This window comes from Galeopterus variegatus, unplaced genomic scaffold (assembly GCF_000696425.1).
Source record: "Galeopterus variegatus unplaced genomic scaffold, G_variegatus-3.0.2 Scaffold7061, whole genome shotgun sequence".
Lineage (NCBI taxonomy): Eukaryota > Metazoa > Chordata > Mammalia > Dermoptera > Cynocephalidae > Galeopterus > Galeopterus variegatus.
This window is the reverse complement of record NW_007733172.1, coordinates 139,755-155,177: the sequence shown is the minus strand read 5'-3', so window position 1 is coordinate 155,177 and position 15,423 is coordinate 139,755. Positions and strand designations below refer to the sequence as shown.

At 35.6% G+C, this 15,423-nt stretch overlaps 1 protein-coding gene across 1 annotated transcript in view; it reads right to left on the bottom strand.

The window, feature by feature from the left end:
- Window positions 1-15,423, bottom strand: part of PTPRC (protein tyrosine phosphatase, receptor type, C) — a 62,318-nt gene that overhangs the window by 44,210 nt on the left and 2,685 nt on the right. Inside the window, exons 2-8 of the mRNA XM_008591587.1 lie at window positions 14,122-14,319; window positions 11,356-11,496; window positions 8,540-8,683; window positions 7,666-7,764; window positions 6,189-6,404; window positions 4,251-4,379; window positions 3,072-3,209 (exon numbers count right to left, since the gene is read on the bottom strand). Coding sequence (XP_008589809.1) covers window positions 3,072-3,209; window positions 4,251-4,379; window positions 6,189-6,404; window positions 7,666-7,764; window positions 8,540-8,683; window positions 11,356-11,496; window positions 14,122-14,319 — 1,065 coding nt within the window. The remainder of the gene's footprint in view (window positions 1-3,071; window positions 3,210-4,250; window positions 4,380-6,188; window positions 6,405-7,665; window positions 7,765-8,539; window positions 8,684-11,355; window positions 11,497-14,121; window positions 14,320-15,423) is intronic.

Sequence of the window (15,423 nt, the reverse complement as noted above, 5' to 3'; positions counted from 1 at the left end):
ACTATCCCTTCTAAATGAAATTTAGAATCTCTTTAATATGTTCGGTCAAAAATACTGCAATATTATAATTAACAAACAAGTTCAGCAATGTGGCAGATTGCAAGATCAATACAGAAAAATCAGTTATATGTCTATATGCTAGCAAAGAACAATTTGAAAATAAAATTGAGAAAACAACATGATTAAGATGGCAGTGCTACCCCAAGTTGATCTACAAATTCAATGCGACCCCTACAAGAATTCCAGCTGTCTTCTCTGTAGAAACTAATGAGTTGATCTTAAAATTCATATGGAATTTCAAGGGCCCCAGATATTCTAAACAATCTTGAAGAAAAAGAACAAATTTAAAGGCCTCATGCTTTCCGATTTCAACACTTATTACAAAGCAACAGTAATCAACAGTATTGTGCTGGTATAATGATAAATATGTAAATCAATGGAGTAGAACTGAGAATCCCAAAATAAACTGATCATTATGGCCAACTAATTTTTTCTAAGAGCAGCAAGACCAGTCAATGGGGAAATCATAGTATTTTCAGTAAACGGAGCTACGACAACTGGATACCCACATGTACAAGAGTGAAATTGAGTAGAACTGAGAATCCCAAAATAAACTGATCATTATGGCCAACTAATTTTTTCTAAGAGCAGCAAGACCAGTCAATGGGGAAATAATAGTATTTTCAGTAAACGGAGCTACGACAACTGGATACCCACATGTACAAGAGTGAAATTGGACCCTTACCTTGCACCATTTACAAATGTTAACTCAAAGTGGATTACAGAGCTAAGTTTAAGAGATAAATATATAAAATCCTTAGAAGAAAATAGAAATAAATCTGCATGACTATGGATTTGACAATGAATTTTTATATATGACACCAAAAGCAAGAGCAACGAAAGCAAAATATAGATAAATTGAACTTCATCAAAATTAAAAACTTATTTGCTTTAAAAACTATCAGAAAAGTAAAAGAATAAACTCACAGAATGGGAGAAGATATTTGTAAATCATAAATCTAACAAGAAACTTGTGTGTGGAATATATTAAAAATTCTTACAACTCTATAAAAAACAATCCAGTTGGGCACAAAAGAAATTGAATAGATAAAAGATATACAAATGGCAAAAAATCACGTGAAGACATATTCAATAACTTAAGTCATTAGAAAATGCAAATCACAACCACACTGAGATAACACTTCATGCCAACTAGCATGGCCAAAATAAAAAAGACAGTTAATAACAAGTGTTGATGGAGATTTGGAGAAATCAGAACACTCATCCATCGCTGGTAGGAATGTAAAATGGTGCATCCACTTTGCAAAACAGATTGATAGTTCTTCAAAAGGCAAAACATAAAGTTGCAGTATGACCCCAAAATTCCAATGTTAGGTATACACCCAAGACAAAAAAAAAACATATGTGTACACAAAAACTTGTATATGAATGATCATAACAGCATAATTTATAATAGCCAAAAAGTGGAAACAGCCTAAATGTCACTCAGCTGATGAAGAGACAAAAATAAAATAAAATATATTCATACAGTGGAGTATTACTCAAGAATAAAAATAATGATATATATTATAACATAGACCCACCATGGAAATGTTATGCTAAGCAAAAGAAGCCAGTCACAAAGATGACATATTGTATGATCCAATGCATATGAAATGTCCATAATAGGCAAATCCATCCAGACAGAAAGTAGATTAGTGGTTGCCTAGGGACTGGGGGCTGAGGGGAAAATAGGAAGTGACTGCTAACAGATACAGGGTATCTTTTTGGTATTATGAAATGTTCTAAAATTGATTCTGGTGATAGTCACACAACTCTGAATATATTAAAAACCATTGAATGGTACACTGGTTCAATGTACAATTCAATTGTACGTTGAATCATGTGGTTTGTGAATTAACAATAAAAAAACCAAAAAGAATGTGGCTTCATTCATAGTGATCTTACAAAAATCCCCCTTCTTTCTTGAGTGAAATGATAAATAAAATGGCCAAATTGCTATTTTCTAAGACTGCAGGATTTCTGTATTACTGGGATAAATCTTAATAGTGGTATGTCATTTTTAATCCACTTTGCTGTTATTTCATTTACTGTTTAGTTCCTATGTTCACAGGAGAGGCAGGTGTTGGTATATCTTACCTATTGCTTTCTACTTAGTATTCTCTCTCCCTCTCTTTCTCTTTCCTTCTCTCTCTCTCTTCCTCCTTCTCCTCTTTCTCTTTTGTTCCTCCTTCTGCTCCACCTCCTCTTCCTCCTGCCTTTTCTTCTTCCTTTACTCTCCTCCACCCACTTATCCTCCTGGGATATGTGCAATTTTTATTCCATAATTTTCTTCTACAGCATACAGGCAACACCATCCATTTCCCCTTTTTTTGGTGTGAGTACTCACAAATTGTCATACATATAATTAACAATTTTTTCTAGCAGATTCTAAATTTAATTGGAATCTATTTACTTCTCCTAAACGAGACAACTGGAATAGTAGCACTTTTTCATTTCCTTCTCTCTTACATCCTCCCAAATGCTATTATTTCTCAGGATTGTATTTTCCAGTTGTTATTAGTTATCATGATCTTGTTATTACCTATATTGCTGCTAATAAAAATAAGAAATAATGATAATTTCACGCTGCTGGAAATAACAAGAAGAAGTAATAATAATTTCTATTTTTCCCTAAGTACTTAGATTTACCACTGAGTTATATTAATTTCATGGCTCACTTTACTTCTGTCAGAGGCAGGATCTGATAGAGGGCACAGGGTGCAGAAGCACCCAAGAAGGAGAAATAAAATAGGAAATGAATGAACAAAACATTTTACTTATTCATAGTTTTGTTTCCAACATGATAGCCGATCATTTGAAAAAAAAACGAATTTTGACAGAAGTTTGTGCCCTGTGTAATTTATCTTTAAATTCAACTTTAAAAACTGATAAAATGTTTTCCAAAATGCTTTTTCTAAACTATACCATCATTTTCTGTGATTCTTAAAAAATTATACAAATATGAAAGAGAAAGCAATTTTACATACAAATGTAAGTAATATACTCACTTCCAAAATCTGTTTCAACAATTTTACTTGTACTGATAAACTTGTGATGATTATAGGATACTTCTGAATCACAAGTATAATTATGTTTGGGTTCAAGGTTTTTTAATTCAATTTGCTTCTCATAAAATGTTGAATTATCTGAAAGAAATAAGTATTGCATATGACTATATTAATACAATATATCACATATAACTTTCTTTTCTGATTTCACATTTATAATACTGTACCTATCTACTAGATTGAAAATCTATGCAATAGTCAAAATATTAAGTCAAAGATCTTGAAAATATTTAGCAAGTACAACTTAGTTTAAGAGCATCTCTAATTTAACTGATGAAACCAGTCATTAGTTCATTATTCTCTGTACAGAAACAATGGAGTGCACCTTAATTAACCTTTGCTTAACTGATTTTCTAGATGGACCATTTTTTACCATCAGTCTGTCAACATTAGCTCTTGTTTTCTGCATACTGCTTGCCTCACAGCCATGCATCCGTGCTCTGATGATTACATGACGATTACAACCAGGACCACCTTCCATCATGTGTGTGTGCATGCGTGTGGGTGCACGCACATCTGTCTGTCTGTCTGTATTGCCAAATACTGCCTGGCAGATGACCTTATACCAAGAGTGGGAGGGTCTATCTTATTAAATTCAAATATACTTAAAGAAAAAAGCTCTCAATTATTGCTCCCCTCAATTCAAATGCAAACTCATTCTTAGAAGTACCATTCTATTTCTGCTTTCTTGTTATCTAAGTTTTCCTGCACTTGTGTAGGAATTTTGCTGATGGAGGAATGACAAAGTAACCTCTTGAACCATGTAATCTTATATGTGTTTTCCCTTCCTTTCTAACAGAACATGAGTGTCACCGTTCTCTTCTAACACTTTCTCTCATAATCTCTTCAACAATGCCTGTGGAAAATAATTGCCAGGAAAATTCTTGTAAATTAATTATTACTTTTTCAATATTTATTTTTCAGGTAGAACATTTATCTATTTTGTGAATTTTGGGGGGTGGTATAGATAATACAGTTGTTTGATTTCAAACATAATACAGACCAAAAAGAAAAGAGAGAGAGAGAGAGAGAGAGAGAGAGAGAGAAATAAAATATTTTTTAAAAAATCTAGAGTAACTTTCTACCACAAAAAATATCTGATCATTATTATATTCTTACCACATTGAAATTTGTATGAAATTTGACTTTCAGTACAATCAAAGTTTCCATTGTTTTCCCATCTTAAACAAATAGTGGTATTTGCTTCCTCTTCCTTTGTACAATCAACTAAGTGTAACTTTTGAGGCTCTGTCAAGAAGATATAAAAATAGACTGGATTAATATTTCATCGTGTGTGCCATGTTCTCAATTAAAGCTACTGAAATTATACTCATGACATAGACTTTGGCAAGCATTTAGACTGCTTTTGAAAATGTTTACCAACTTTCAAGGTTTGGTGTTTCTTGATTACTTATTTTATTAATTTTTAACACCATATGTTTTGATAGTTTTTCATTTAGAATTTATGGTACTTTTATAAATGGCACTTAAGTAAACATCTAGAAAAATTGCAGTTTTTCACATTGAAAATACTCAATTTTTTTTTCACATCTTCAATTTTTTTCATTTACTTTTTGATGTTTGGGCCATTTTTAACACCATATGTTTTGATAGTTTTTCATTTAGAATTTATGGTACTTTTATAAATGGCACTTAAGTAAACATCTAGAAAAACTGCAGTTTTTCACATTAAAAATACTCAATTTTTTTTTCACATCTTCAATTTTTTTCATTTACTTTTTGATGTTTGGGCCGGCCGGTGGCTCACTCGGGAGAGTGCGGTACTGATACATTTTGATGTTTAATTAGACAATTATTACACAGAGTATTGAGGGTTTCCCTCTCAGGAAATGCATTTTTTAAATTTTTTTATTTTAATTTATCAATATGCAATGCAGTTGATTTTTATGTCCTTTTTACCAATTCCTCTTCCCCCCCACCCGCCTCCCTCCAGGAAATGCATTTTTAAATATTGTCATTTTTTTCTGTGTTCAGCTAATGATTTATTTCAGTAGTGTTTAGGAAAAATAAATAAACTAAATGGATTTTTTTTCAAAACATCAAATTCTGACATATTTAAGTGGTAATAAATCAATGAATAATCTTGAGTAATTAAATGATGTGAGATATTTAATAAATTACACAGCCCCTGAATCCCTTTTCCAAAATGCATTTTGTTAAGAAATGCTTCCACGGTGTCTGTTCGACACCTTTGTTCCATTTCTTTTCTCAGCCGTAGCTTAGTTGGTAAAACAGCTTGATCATCTTAGCAAGACTATAACTCTCCCTTTTTGTGAAAGTATTTTGATTATTTTATAAACATCAAATCCTTAACTTTCTATTTTTTCCCAGTATACTCCAGACAAAATTGTATCTAAAAGGATAATCAAAACATCAAATTCTGACATATTTAAGTGGTAATAAATCAATGAATAATCTTGAATAATTAAATGATGTGAGATATTTAATAAATTACACAGCCCCTGAATCCCTTTTCCAAAATGCATTTTGTTAAGAAATGCTTCCATGGTGTCTGTTCGACACCTTTGTTCCATTTCTTTTCTCAGCCGTAGCTTAGTTGGTAAAACAGCTTGATCATCTTAGCAAGACTATAACTCACCCTTTTTGTGAAAGTATTTTGATTATTTTATAAACATTAAATCCTTAACTTTCTATTTTTTCCCAGTATACTCCAGACAAAATTGTATCTAAAAGGATAAATGTGTACATACATATTTAATGATTTGAATTAAGAAGAAGAGAAAAATGAGAAAGCTTATGTATAATCGCCTCAAAGAATAAGTTACATCGAATCTCCATGAACCTCTCTGTAAAAGAAATAGGAGAAGTAACTAAGGAGTGTAAGCAGGAGGCTTATATTATGTCACAAATTTTCCTGGGTTAGGAAAACAGGAAATTCACCCACTCATATACTTCTGACTTTATTTCCCTCAACCCTCTTCTCTCACCGGACTGGTTCCCTTAACTGCTAGAACACACCACATATGAAATTATACTGTTTTGTAAATATATCAATAGAAATAAATTGATATTTACCTGGTGGTACAGCTAATTCTACCATCTTAGATGAAGCACATGAACTATTATATATTTTAACTTCAACAAGTTCACATTCTCCTAGGCCATGAAACGTTTGGCTCATACAATTTTCAGGTTCACATTTCTTTCCTTCATAAGCATCCACCTTTGCGCTGTAAGTATTATTTGTCCTGTTATATGAGTAGTTCACAGAGATACTTTGATATTTTTCCTCTGAAAGAAAATAAAGCAGTGAGGATCATCTCTTTTTTCAGAATGAATAAAATTACATTAAATGCAAATGCCTTGTCATATATTTTCCAAAATAAAAAAATTACTAACAAAATATCCCCAGGAACATGAAAAACAGAAGAACATATCAGGGGCTTCCATATAATTCTTTCATAATCACCTTTACTGTCCTATCAATGACCCCAGCTTCTAAGTTTATATTTGGATGGTTATTGAATAAATGTCCGTCTTCCTAACTGGACTATCAATTCCATGAGAACAAAGACCAGTCTATTTCTGTAATCACCATAAATCCAGGTCTATGCATAGTATCTGTCATTAGTAGGAGTTCAATACTTGTCAAATTGATGCGTAAGAAAATGATGCATCTTACAAATTTCTTCTTGCTTGCTTTATAATTTCACTTGTTTTCTAAAATGTAGTTATTAATAATCTGTTTCTTCAAATAAGTAGAAAAATAATTACTCAAACCACAGGTTCTCACGTATTTCTTTACTTATGTAAAATTATTATTGATAATATACCCTCCTAAGCACCCTTCCTCGGTATCAACAATTTCTGTTGACTAGAAAAAATATATTTTCAACAAATATTGATCTATTCACTCATTTTTATTCAACAAAGATTATTATGCATGCAGTATGTTTAAGACAGTGTCCCAAACACTACCCAGACAAAGGCAAGTCACACACGTCACCCTTTAGAAACATATAGCGTGGAGACAGACACAGATGTGAATTGCAGGAGGTGCGCAAATGCCTAAAATAAGATTATGCACAAAATAATGTGGGAGTGAAGAGAGATATCTACTCAGAGTGGAGAGGTCGCAGAGGATTTTCAGAGAAGGTGTCTTAGCCTGTGTTTTAAAATACGAGTAAGAAATAGAAAAACAGATGTGGACACAGCATCTGAGGGCTTATTACAGTAACATATGCCGATCTCATTGGCTATTGCACTGCTGAATAGGTAAAAGCCTCACTACTCTTCCACGGCTTTCAGGATTAGAATTCTTAATGGAACTTCTCAAAGAAAGCAGCCCAAGGTAGAGCAGATGGAGGACCCTTCTATGAACATGTCCCCAGGCACGTGGTGGTGGGGGGGCTGCATGACTGAGGGTAAGGTTGTCACCTGTTGTTGTGACTGTTGTGGCTGATGTCATTGTGGTTGTTATGGATGTATGGACAAACATGTCCCCAGGCACGTGGTGGTGGGGGGGCTGCATGACTGAGGGTAAGGTCGTCACCTGTTGTTGTGACTGTTGTGGCTGATGTCATTGTGGTTGTTATGGATGTATGGACAACAGCTTCAGGACGTGGAGTGGATAGCATGGTGTCGTTGGAATCTGTGAAGAAATGAGCAGGAGAATAAAAGTTAATGAAGTTGCCATATAGACAAGCAAGAGAAAAATCTCTAGCCAAGATAGTTTCCTGGCCAAATCTTTTCTCTAGGAGTCCTCATTTGAATTACCACTTGCTTGTTTTTAAAATAATAAAGTGAATCAAAGATTTATCTACCAATGGCCCTTTAAGATAGCTAATACTTTAAGTAATTTAAACTAAACATTGTATAAATCGAGGGAAAACTATTCATTTCATGGTATAATTCTCACCTCATGTGCAATCTTCCTCAAACAATTCCTTTTCCCCTCATTTAAAACTCTCCTTATTTTGGATACTAATAAGGGTTACAGTTACTTTTTTCTTAATATTCATTGAATACCAGACTTTTTACATATTGTCATCATATCAGTCCTACAAAATGAGTGCTATTATATCTGTTTTTACAGAAGGGAAGATGATATTCAGAAAGTATTTATAACTTGTCCTAAAATCAGCTAGAAACTTGAGAATCTGGATTTGATCCCAGGGCTATATGACATTAAAGGCTATTATCTGTTCTTCTTTGCCATGAACTTTTGTAATAATAACACAATAAAATATACCCAGAAAAAGGTTGCTGGTATGTTTCTTTTGCCTAATTTAGTATCGATTTTTGAAAATTTGTAAGACAGGAAACCTGCAAGTAATATTTGGAGTGAAATAAAAGAGCTGTGTTCAAGTTTTAAGTTTATGTATCATTATCCACAGCCTAAAACACCTGGAGCATCAGAGTCCAACCTGAGGAGTCATCTTTGGTGGTGATGTTGGAGGTGAGTGCAGGTAAGCCAGCAGAGCTGTTGTGTGCAGGACTGAGGGTGACTACTGATGGGAAAGCTGTGTCTGCAGCAAAGGTGCTGGCTGTACTCCTGTCTCCTGGGACACCTGCAATCAGAAAGGCCATCAGCACTGTCACTTGCTCCTGCCATGCAAGGGCAGTGACCAGATACCCAACATAAACATGATTACTAAAGCTAAGGCAGAACAACAAATAATCAAGCACTTCTGCTATACCACAATCTATGCATTCTAGACAAGTGTACTAAAACACCAGGTATGGGAAAGAGAAGTTTAGGAACAGGTTACTGGAAATCTATGCAGCTTTGTGATCAGAGCACACATTTAAAAATAGTGGGGATCTCAGGAAATAGGTTGGACAGCCCCAGGAAGCCACACCTCCTGGCTGAGAGCTGCCTTAGGTGATATTAAAAATGCATCAAAGCTGTAGATAGGGGTGCTGTCTTGGTGGTGCAGAGGCCATGCAGATGGAAGTGTAGCTCTGAGTTTTGTAAAAGACTGGGTTAAATTTGGCACAGGAGGAAGTGCAACCTGGCACATGCTGAGCACCCTGCGTGGCTGCACCTCTCTGGAGAGGGATCTCTGGGTGCAAGTGCTTGATTTTAAGTTTCTTTAAATGAGCTGAATGAGTTCCTGCCTGTGCAGCAGCTGAGCTCAGAGGTTTTTCTTTCTAGCTGAAGGTTACAATTCTACCTTCACTATGTAGGGCTCCCCCTTGCCAGGAAAAATCAAATTGGTTTGGAACCAACAAACTTCACATTTTACTGACACCATTCCTGTATTTTCCAATCACCTATGAACTAATTGGTATAGAATCTAGTGTTGTAGCTGAAAAAACTGCACATTGTACTCAGTTAGGACTTTTCATTGTCAGGCTTCAAAGCACCTAATGCATGTTACCTCTTTCCCCAGACATCACACTCAGAACTACAGACAGGCAATCAATGTATATTCATTGGGTGCCTACTTGATGACTAGCACTATCCTAGTTGCCATGGAAAAAAACAAAAGAAAGATGAGCTGGTCCCTATTCAAGACCTTGTTTGGTTATTTCACTGTCAAGATCCTCGGGGTCATCAGTTCAAAGAGATGAGATTAGCCACACATTTGCAGGAAGATTCTGTGTTTCAGCAGTGATACGTGCATGCACCTTCTGAAAATGGCTCTGACGTGAGCATGCAGGCATCTTCCAATTACAAACAGGGTGCAGTCCATAATTTCACGCATACATTCCATTAGAATTGGAAATGCATCTTTTAAAAAATTTAGTTGGGGTTCTCAGCTCAGTCTTCACAAGCCACTACTAAACCCCCAAATGTAACTAAACCATAGAATAGAGTGAATAAGATAAAACATCAGTGCTCAATCTTCAGAGGATTCCAACAGAACAAGTGGAAGAGTAGGAAGGTTTATGTATTTATCCTCTAAAAAATTCATTTAGACATAGAATTGGCCCTCTGCAAACCTTTAAAAGCAGCCAGATTTGTCTTTAACCTTCTTCCACCTTCTTTTCTACCCTTCTCTCAGTAGCTTGATCTGCTGCCCTCCCGAGCTGCCCTTGTCCCCACGCTGTGCTGAGGTGCCCGCTCTCACTCTCCCCAAATTCCCTATATTTCTTCTTCATATAAAAAGTCCTTTTCCCTTGTTATGCAGGTAATCTCAGTGATGGCTTAAAAGTAGCATTTACAATTTTAATTCGGTTGATTAATCCTAATAGACTTTTAATTAGTGGAATTAGCCACTGTGAGATGAAGAATTCCTTGATCAGGGCAGAACAGACTGGCTTGTGTGACGACCAGCCCCCAGGGATCAGCCCTCTTTAGTTATTTTACAGCTTCTTCTCCTCCCTAACTTCTGAATCTGTGCATTTACTGAAAACTCTAAATCCCCTTAGTGTGGCTCCAATGGTAGCTGGAATAGGTGGAATGAGACAGGAAGTGAGGACAGCTCTTCTGCTACTTGGTTAAAGTGTGCAGATTGCCTGTAACAATTTTTTTGCCAAGGAATCAGTTTTAGTACTTCAAAATCACAGTTATTCTATTTGATGTGTTTGACTAATCACTTTACTACCAGCCCGATAGCCCCCCAATTATATCTTTAACCTTCAAGCACTCAAGTTGCTAAATTTATATATGTAACTATGTGGATTTGTGACCTCAGAAAGGACATACTTATTTCATGCATAATAAAAGGCACCATGAAATGATTTAGGCACTGATTTTGGAAAGACTAGGGAGGAATATTTTGTATTGTTGTTATAAATACCGAGATGCTAAGCTGAAAGAATCTTTGTGTTTGAATAGAAAATATGAACATCTCATTCTTTAAGTGACAATTTCTCTTTACCCTTTATTTATAATAGCAGTAACCTACTTTTGTTGTTTTGTTTGTTGGTAGGAGCTCTTTAAGTAAAGATTCATGCATATTATTCTCTGTTACTAGCAAAAAGACTTTTTCACTGTAAAATGACAATTGCCCAATACACTGAATATACTGAATAACTTCCTTCCTAAGCAGGCTTTTCCTGTAGCCTCACAATTCTCATCCTTGTTATTTCATCTCCATTGTTATGTGGTTTCATATCCCTTAGGACGTGAAAGGGGTAAGGTAACTTAGGATAAGGGTAACTATGAAATCCCAAACTATCAACCAGCAAGTGCTACGTGTTGAACCATGGTTGGATTTCCTCAGACCACTCTTAAATACAGGCAGTTGTCATGTACTCTTCACATTTGCACAAGTCTAAAGGACCCGCAAACCTGATGTGTCACTCCTGCCGGGAGTAAGCGTGAGTGCAGTAAGAGCAGCTTGGCTGCTGAGTGTCTGCGTGTCAGCTCTGTCAGAGGACGCCTGCGAGTCTGCATGCGTGGAAAAGTAAGGCGTCTGCGCTGTTGGATCACCTAAGGTAAAAAAGCGAGATCATTACATCAGTGTCCCCCCACTGCACATGGAAATGTTAAATACTAAGAGGTTATAAGGTGCAACTTGCTATTATAGTTACCAAACTGAGAAGTGACCCAATCTATTAAATTGCATCTGCCAGGATTTAAGTTCACTTGGCAGGAAGGTGGCACCTGAATTCCTCTCCATTTACATATCCCTGGGAGGCTCTCCTGGCCAGACGCAGCCAAAGAGGGCTCCTGTCTCTGGGTTGCTATTCAGACTTCCAAATCACTATGAGCTTTTTGAGTTCTCCATCAACTCTATAACTAAAAGTTGGGACATTCCTTTGCAGGCAGAATAAGAAAGGAATTCTCCAATATACTAGTGTCTCTTGCAAATCGCAAAGAAAAGAAGAAATAGAAAAATGGGCAAAAGATGCGATAGACCCTTATCTAATATATACAATGGCTAAAAAGTACATGAAAAGGTTATCATCACGAAAAATTGAATAAACATAAGTCAACGTGAAATATTTTTAACCATCACACCAACAGAGTGTTAAAAGATTGATAACATTTATTTAGTGTTAGAAAAGGTGTAGAAACGGTCACGTGTGTGTGCTTACACACACACATACATATACACACTCACAGAATTATATACCCAGAGTATGGAGGAGATACAATAACTGTTCAAATTGTATCTTTAAGAAGCAGGATTTGGGGAGATGGTGTTTTCATTGTGTATGTATGTAAAGTATATATCAACGATATATACTTTATTGATAATGTTTTACAACAAGCATAACTATTTTTATAAAAATATTACAGAATTAAATTTAATGTTATATATATGTGGATACTATTGTAATCACTTTCAAAAAAGAACAGTTTAGAATGGTGTATATTACATTTTTAGAACTGATTAAGGATTTTTTTCTCTAAGCACCTCTAAGCAAGAAAACTCTGCAATCCAAATTATAAATCAATCTTAAACATAAATAATACATACAGGCTTTATCCCAGTTAAAAATTGAAATATCACTGATAGCAAGACAATTTTCTAGAAAAGGTAATGTCCTCTTGTGCTCTTTTACTTGAAAGCATAAAAAACTTTCCAAGTTAATTTCACTGTTAGCATTATTGCACCAGAGCAAGTCAGTATTTTAAAAATTATTTATCCTTATTTCTAATCTATCCCATTTTAAACCTTTTTTTCTCACACTTTGCTTTATCTGTAAATGTATGGCTTTAACATTTTGGGGTGAAAAAAATGTGGGGATAAAATGGTAGGAATGTTGCATGTGTGTGTTTGTGTATGTGAAGTGAAATGTGAAAACTGTAAAATGGAAAACTGTGACATTACTCAAGCCATAAAAAAGCTTGGTGTGAAATGTTTTACTTTGCCATCAACACCTCTATCCTTACATTCCTTTTGTAAAAACTTCAGGCAATGAGTTTAAATGTTTACACTGCTTGGATAGGTCCTAGCCACTGCTGTGCTATGGTAGCTAGAAAAATGGAGAAAAGATTAAATACACAGTTCTGTAATTGCTAAAAGAAGACATTGACCCTTTATTTAATTGCTTACTTTACTATAGCCAATAAACATTATCAGTATGGTACCCAAAACACTCCAATGTACCCTAAACAGCATTTTTGTGATAACATTATACATGCTTGCTTTTCTATCTAAGACAAAAGGCACTATTCAACAGTTCAAGTAGCTTAGTCTCTTTAATCAGAGTATGTCTAAGAGGGCACTTCAAATAGTTCATGGAAAAATGGAACTGAAAGATAATCCAAATCTTTCCATGAACTTTTGATTTATATACCCTTCTATAAATCTAAGAAAATGGCAACATAGCACATTATTTTATAAAAAGCATGAACGAACCTCACGATAGTCAATTTATGTACTGAATACACTGGCAGACCTACCACTAGACATGGAATGAGCCAAGCATTGATACATGTGTTCTAAGGAGCTTCAGTGGTTTTCCCTGGTAAAAATACCTCCCACATCAATCTGATATTTTGCTATGATCATGGCGATATTACCTTAAATTGCCCCATTAGGACTTACAAGCTTGATTAATTAAAAAACGTTTAATAATGCAAATATCCCTGGAAGAAACCCAAATGACAAAACTGTTATCAATCCTCAGTAGGGATTTTCAAAATTCAATGGTCTCTCTTCAATACTTTCCTGATAATGAGAACCTGGAATGGAACAAAGAAGTGGGAAGATTCTACTCTAGGGTACAAGCCCTAAAAATGGGGGTGATGACCTGTCCAGGACTGAGGGAGACCTTAGTGAGCAGGAACTGGGTGCAGAAAGTGACCTAGTGAGCAGAAAGTGGAGATCAGAGGATGCTGGAGAAATGCTCTCCTCCTGACTTGACTTCATGGGTCTTTTCTCTCTCTCCTTTCCTCACCCTAACAACATACATGCATTACTTAGGTCAACAGTATTTCATAAACACTTCATATTTTCTACACTTTATGCACTTGAATAAAATCACATACTTAGAAACTGCACACATGACTCAGTTAAAGAAAAACTGTTCTGATAAATTTAGAATTAAAAGAGAGATAAGTTTGCCTTAAAATCATTTCAATTAACAGCATTTCTGTGCCAACCTGTTGTTTTAAGAGCACTGGCATTATCCAAAGAGGACAGAGATACGTGGGTTGAAGTATTGCCTGGACTAGGAGGAGCTGTGGTCTCTGAGGAGACATTTTCTCTTTCAGAGATGCTTGCGAGTGAGAATGCAGTGGTGCGAGCAGGCGAGGGGCCACTCGGAGTCCGAGCACTGGATTTCGCTGTGGTGGTCAATTCTGTTATATTAATGGGAGATGGAAAAAAGAGAAATAAATTTGTGAATCATATTCTGAAACATATACTAATTCAAGTACACTAACTCTCCAGTCCATTATAGTGGACATGTACACACACACACACACAGTCACACCCAGGCATACCATGCATGTGTAATATACAGTGTATATGTGTATATATTGTGTATACAGATGTGTAAATGCACACACATATACATGTATATATAGAAATATAGATGCATGGAGATACAAATATAGACACAGATATAAAACAAGCTACAGTCATCAGGACAATGCAAATTGAAACCACAATGAGATATCATCTCACTCTGTTTAAAATGACTCGTATCAACACAGGCATACCATGCATGTGTAATATACAGTGTATATGTGTATATATTGTGTATACAGATGTGTAAATGCATACACATATACATGTATATATAGAAATATAGATGCATGGAGATACAAATATAGACACAGATATAAAACAAGCTACAGTCATTAGGGCAATGCAAATTGAAACCACAATGAGATATCATCTCACTCTGTTTAAAATGACTCGTATCAACAAGACAAAAAATAACCAGTGTTGGTGAGGATGCAGAAAGTAAGGAACTGTCTTACATGGCTGGTGGGAGTGTCAATTGGTGCAGCCATTGTGGAAAACGGTATGGAGTTTCCTCAGAGAACTAAAAATAGATCTTCCCTACAACCCAGCCCTCTTACCACTGGGTATATACCCAAAGGTAATGAAATCAACATGTCAAAAAGTCACCTTCACTCCCACGTTCACCGCAGCACAGTAGCCCAGAGATAAAATCAACCTAAATGTCCATCAACAGATGAATGGATTAGAAACTGTGGTGTATATATATGCACAATAGAATACTATTCCGCTATTAAAAAAATGCCGATATCCTATCATTTGCAGCAACATGGTTGGAACTGGAAACTATCATGTTAAGTGAAGGAGGCACAAAAAGACAAATAACATATGGTACCAATCATACGTGGATTCTAAGAGAAAAAAAGTGGTTCCCTAGGGGCCGGCCCGGTGGCGCACTGGATAGTGCGCCGCTTGGGAAGCGCAGCAGCGCTCCC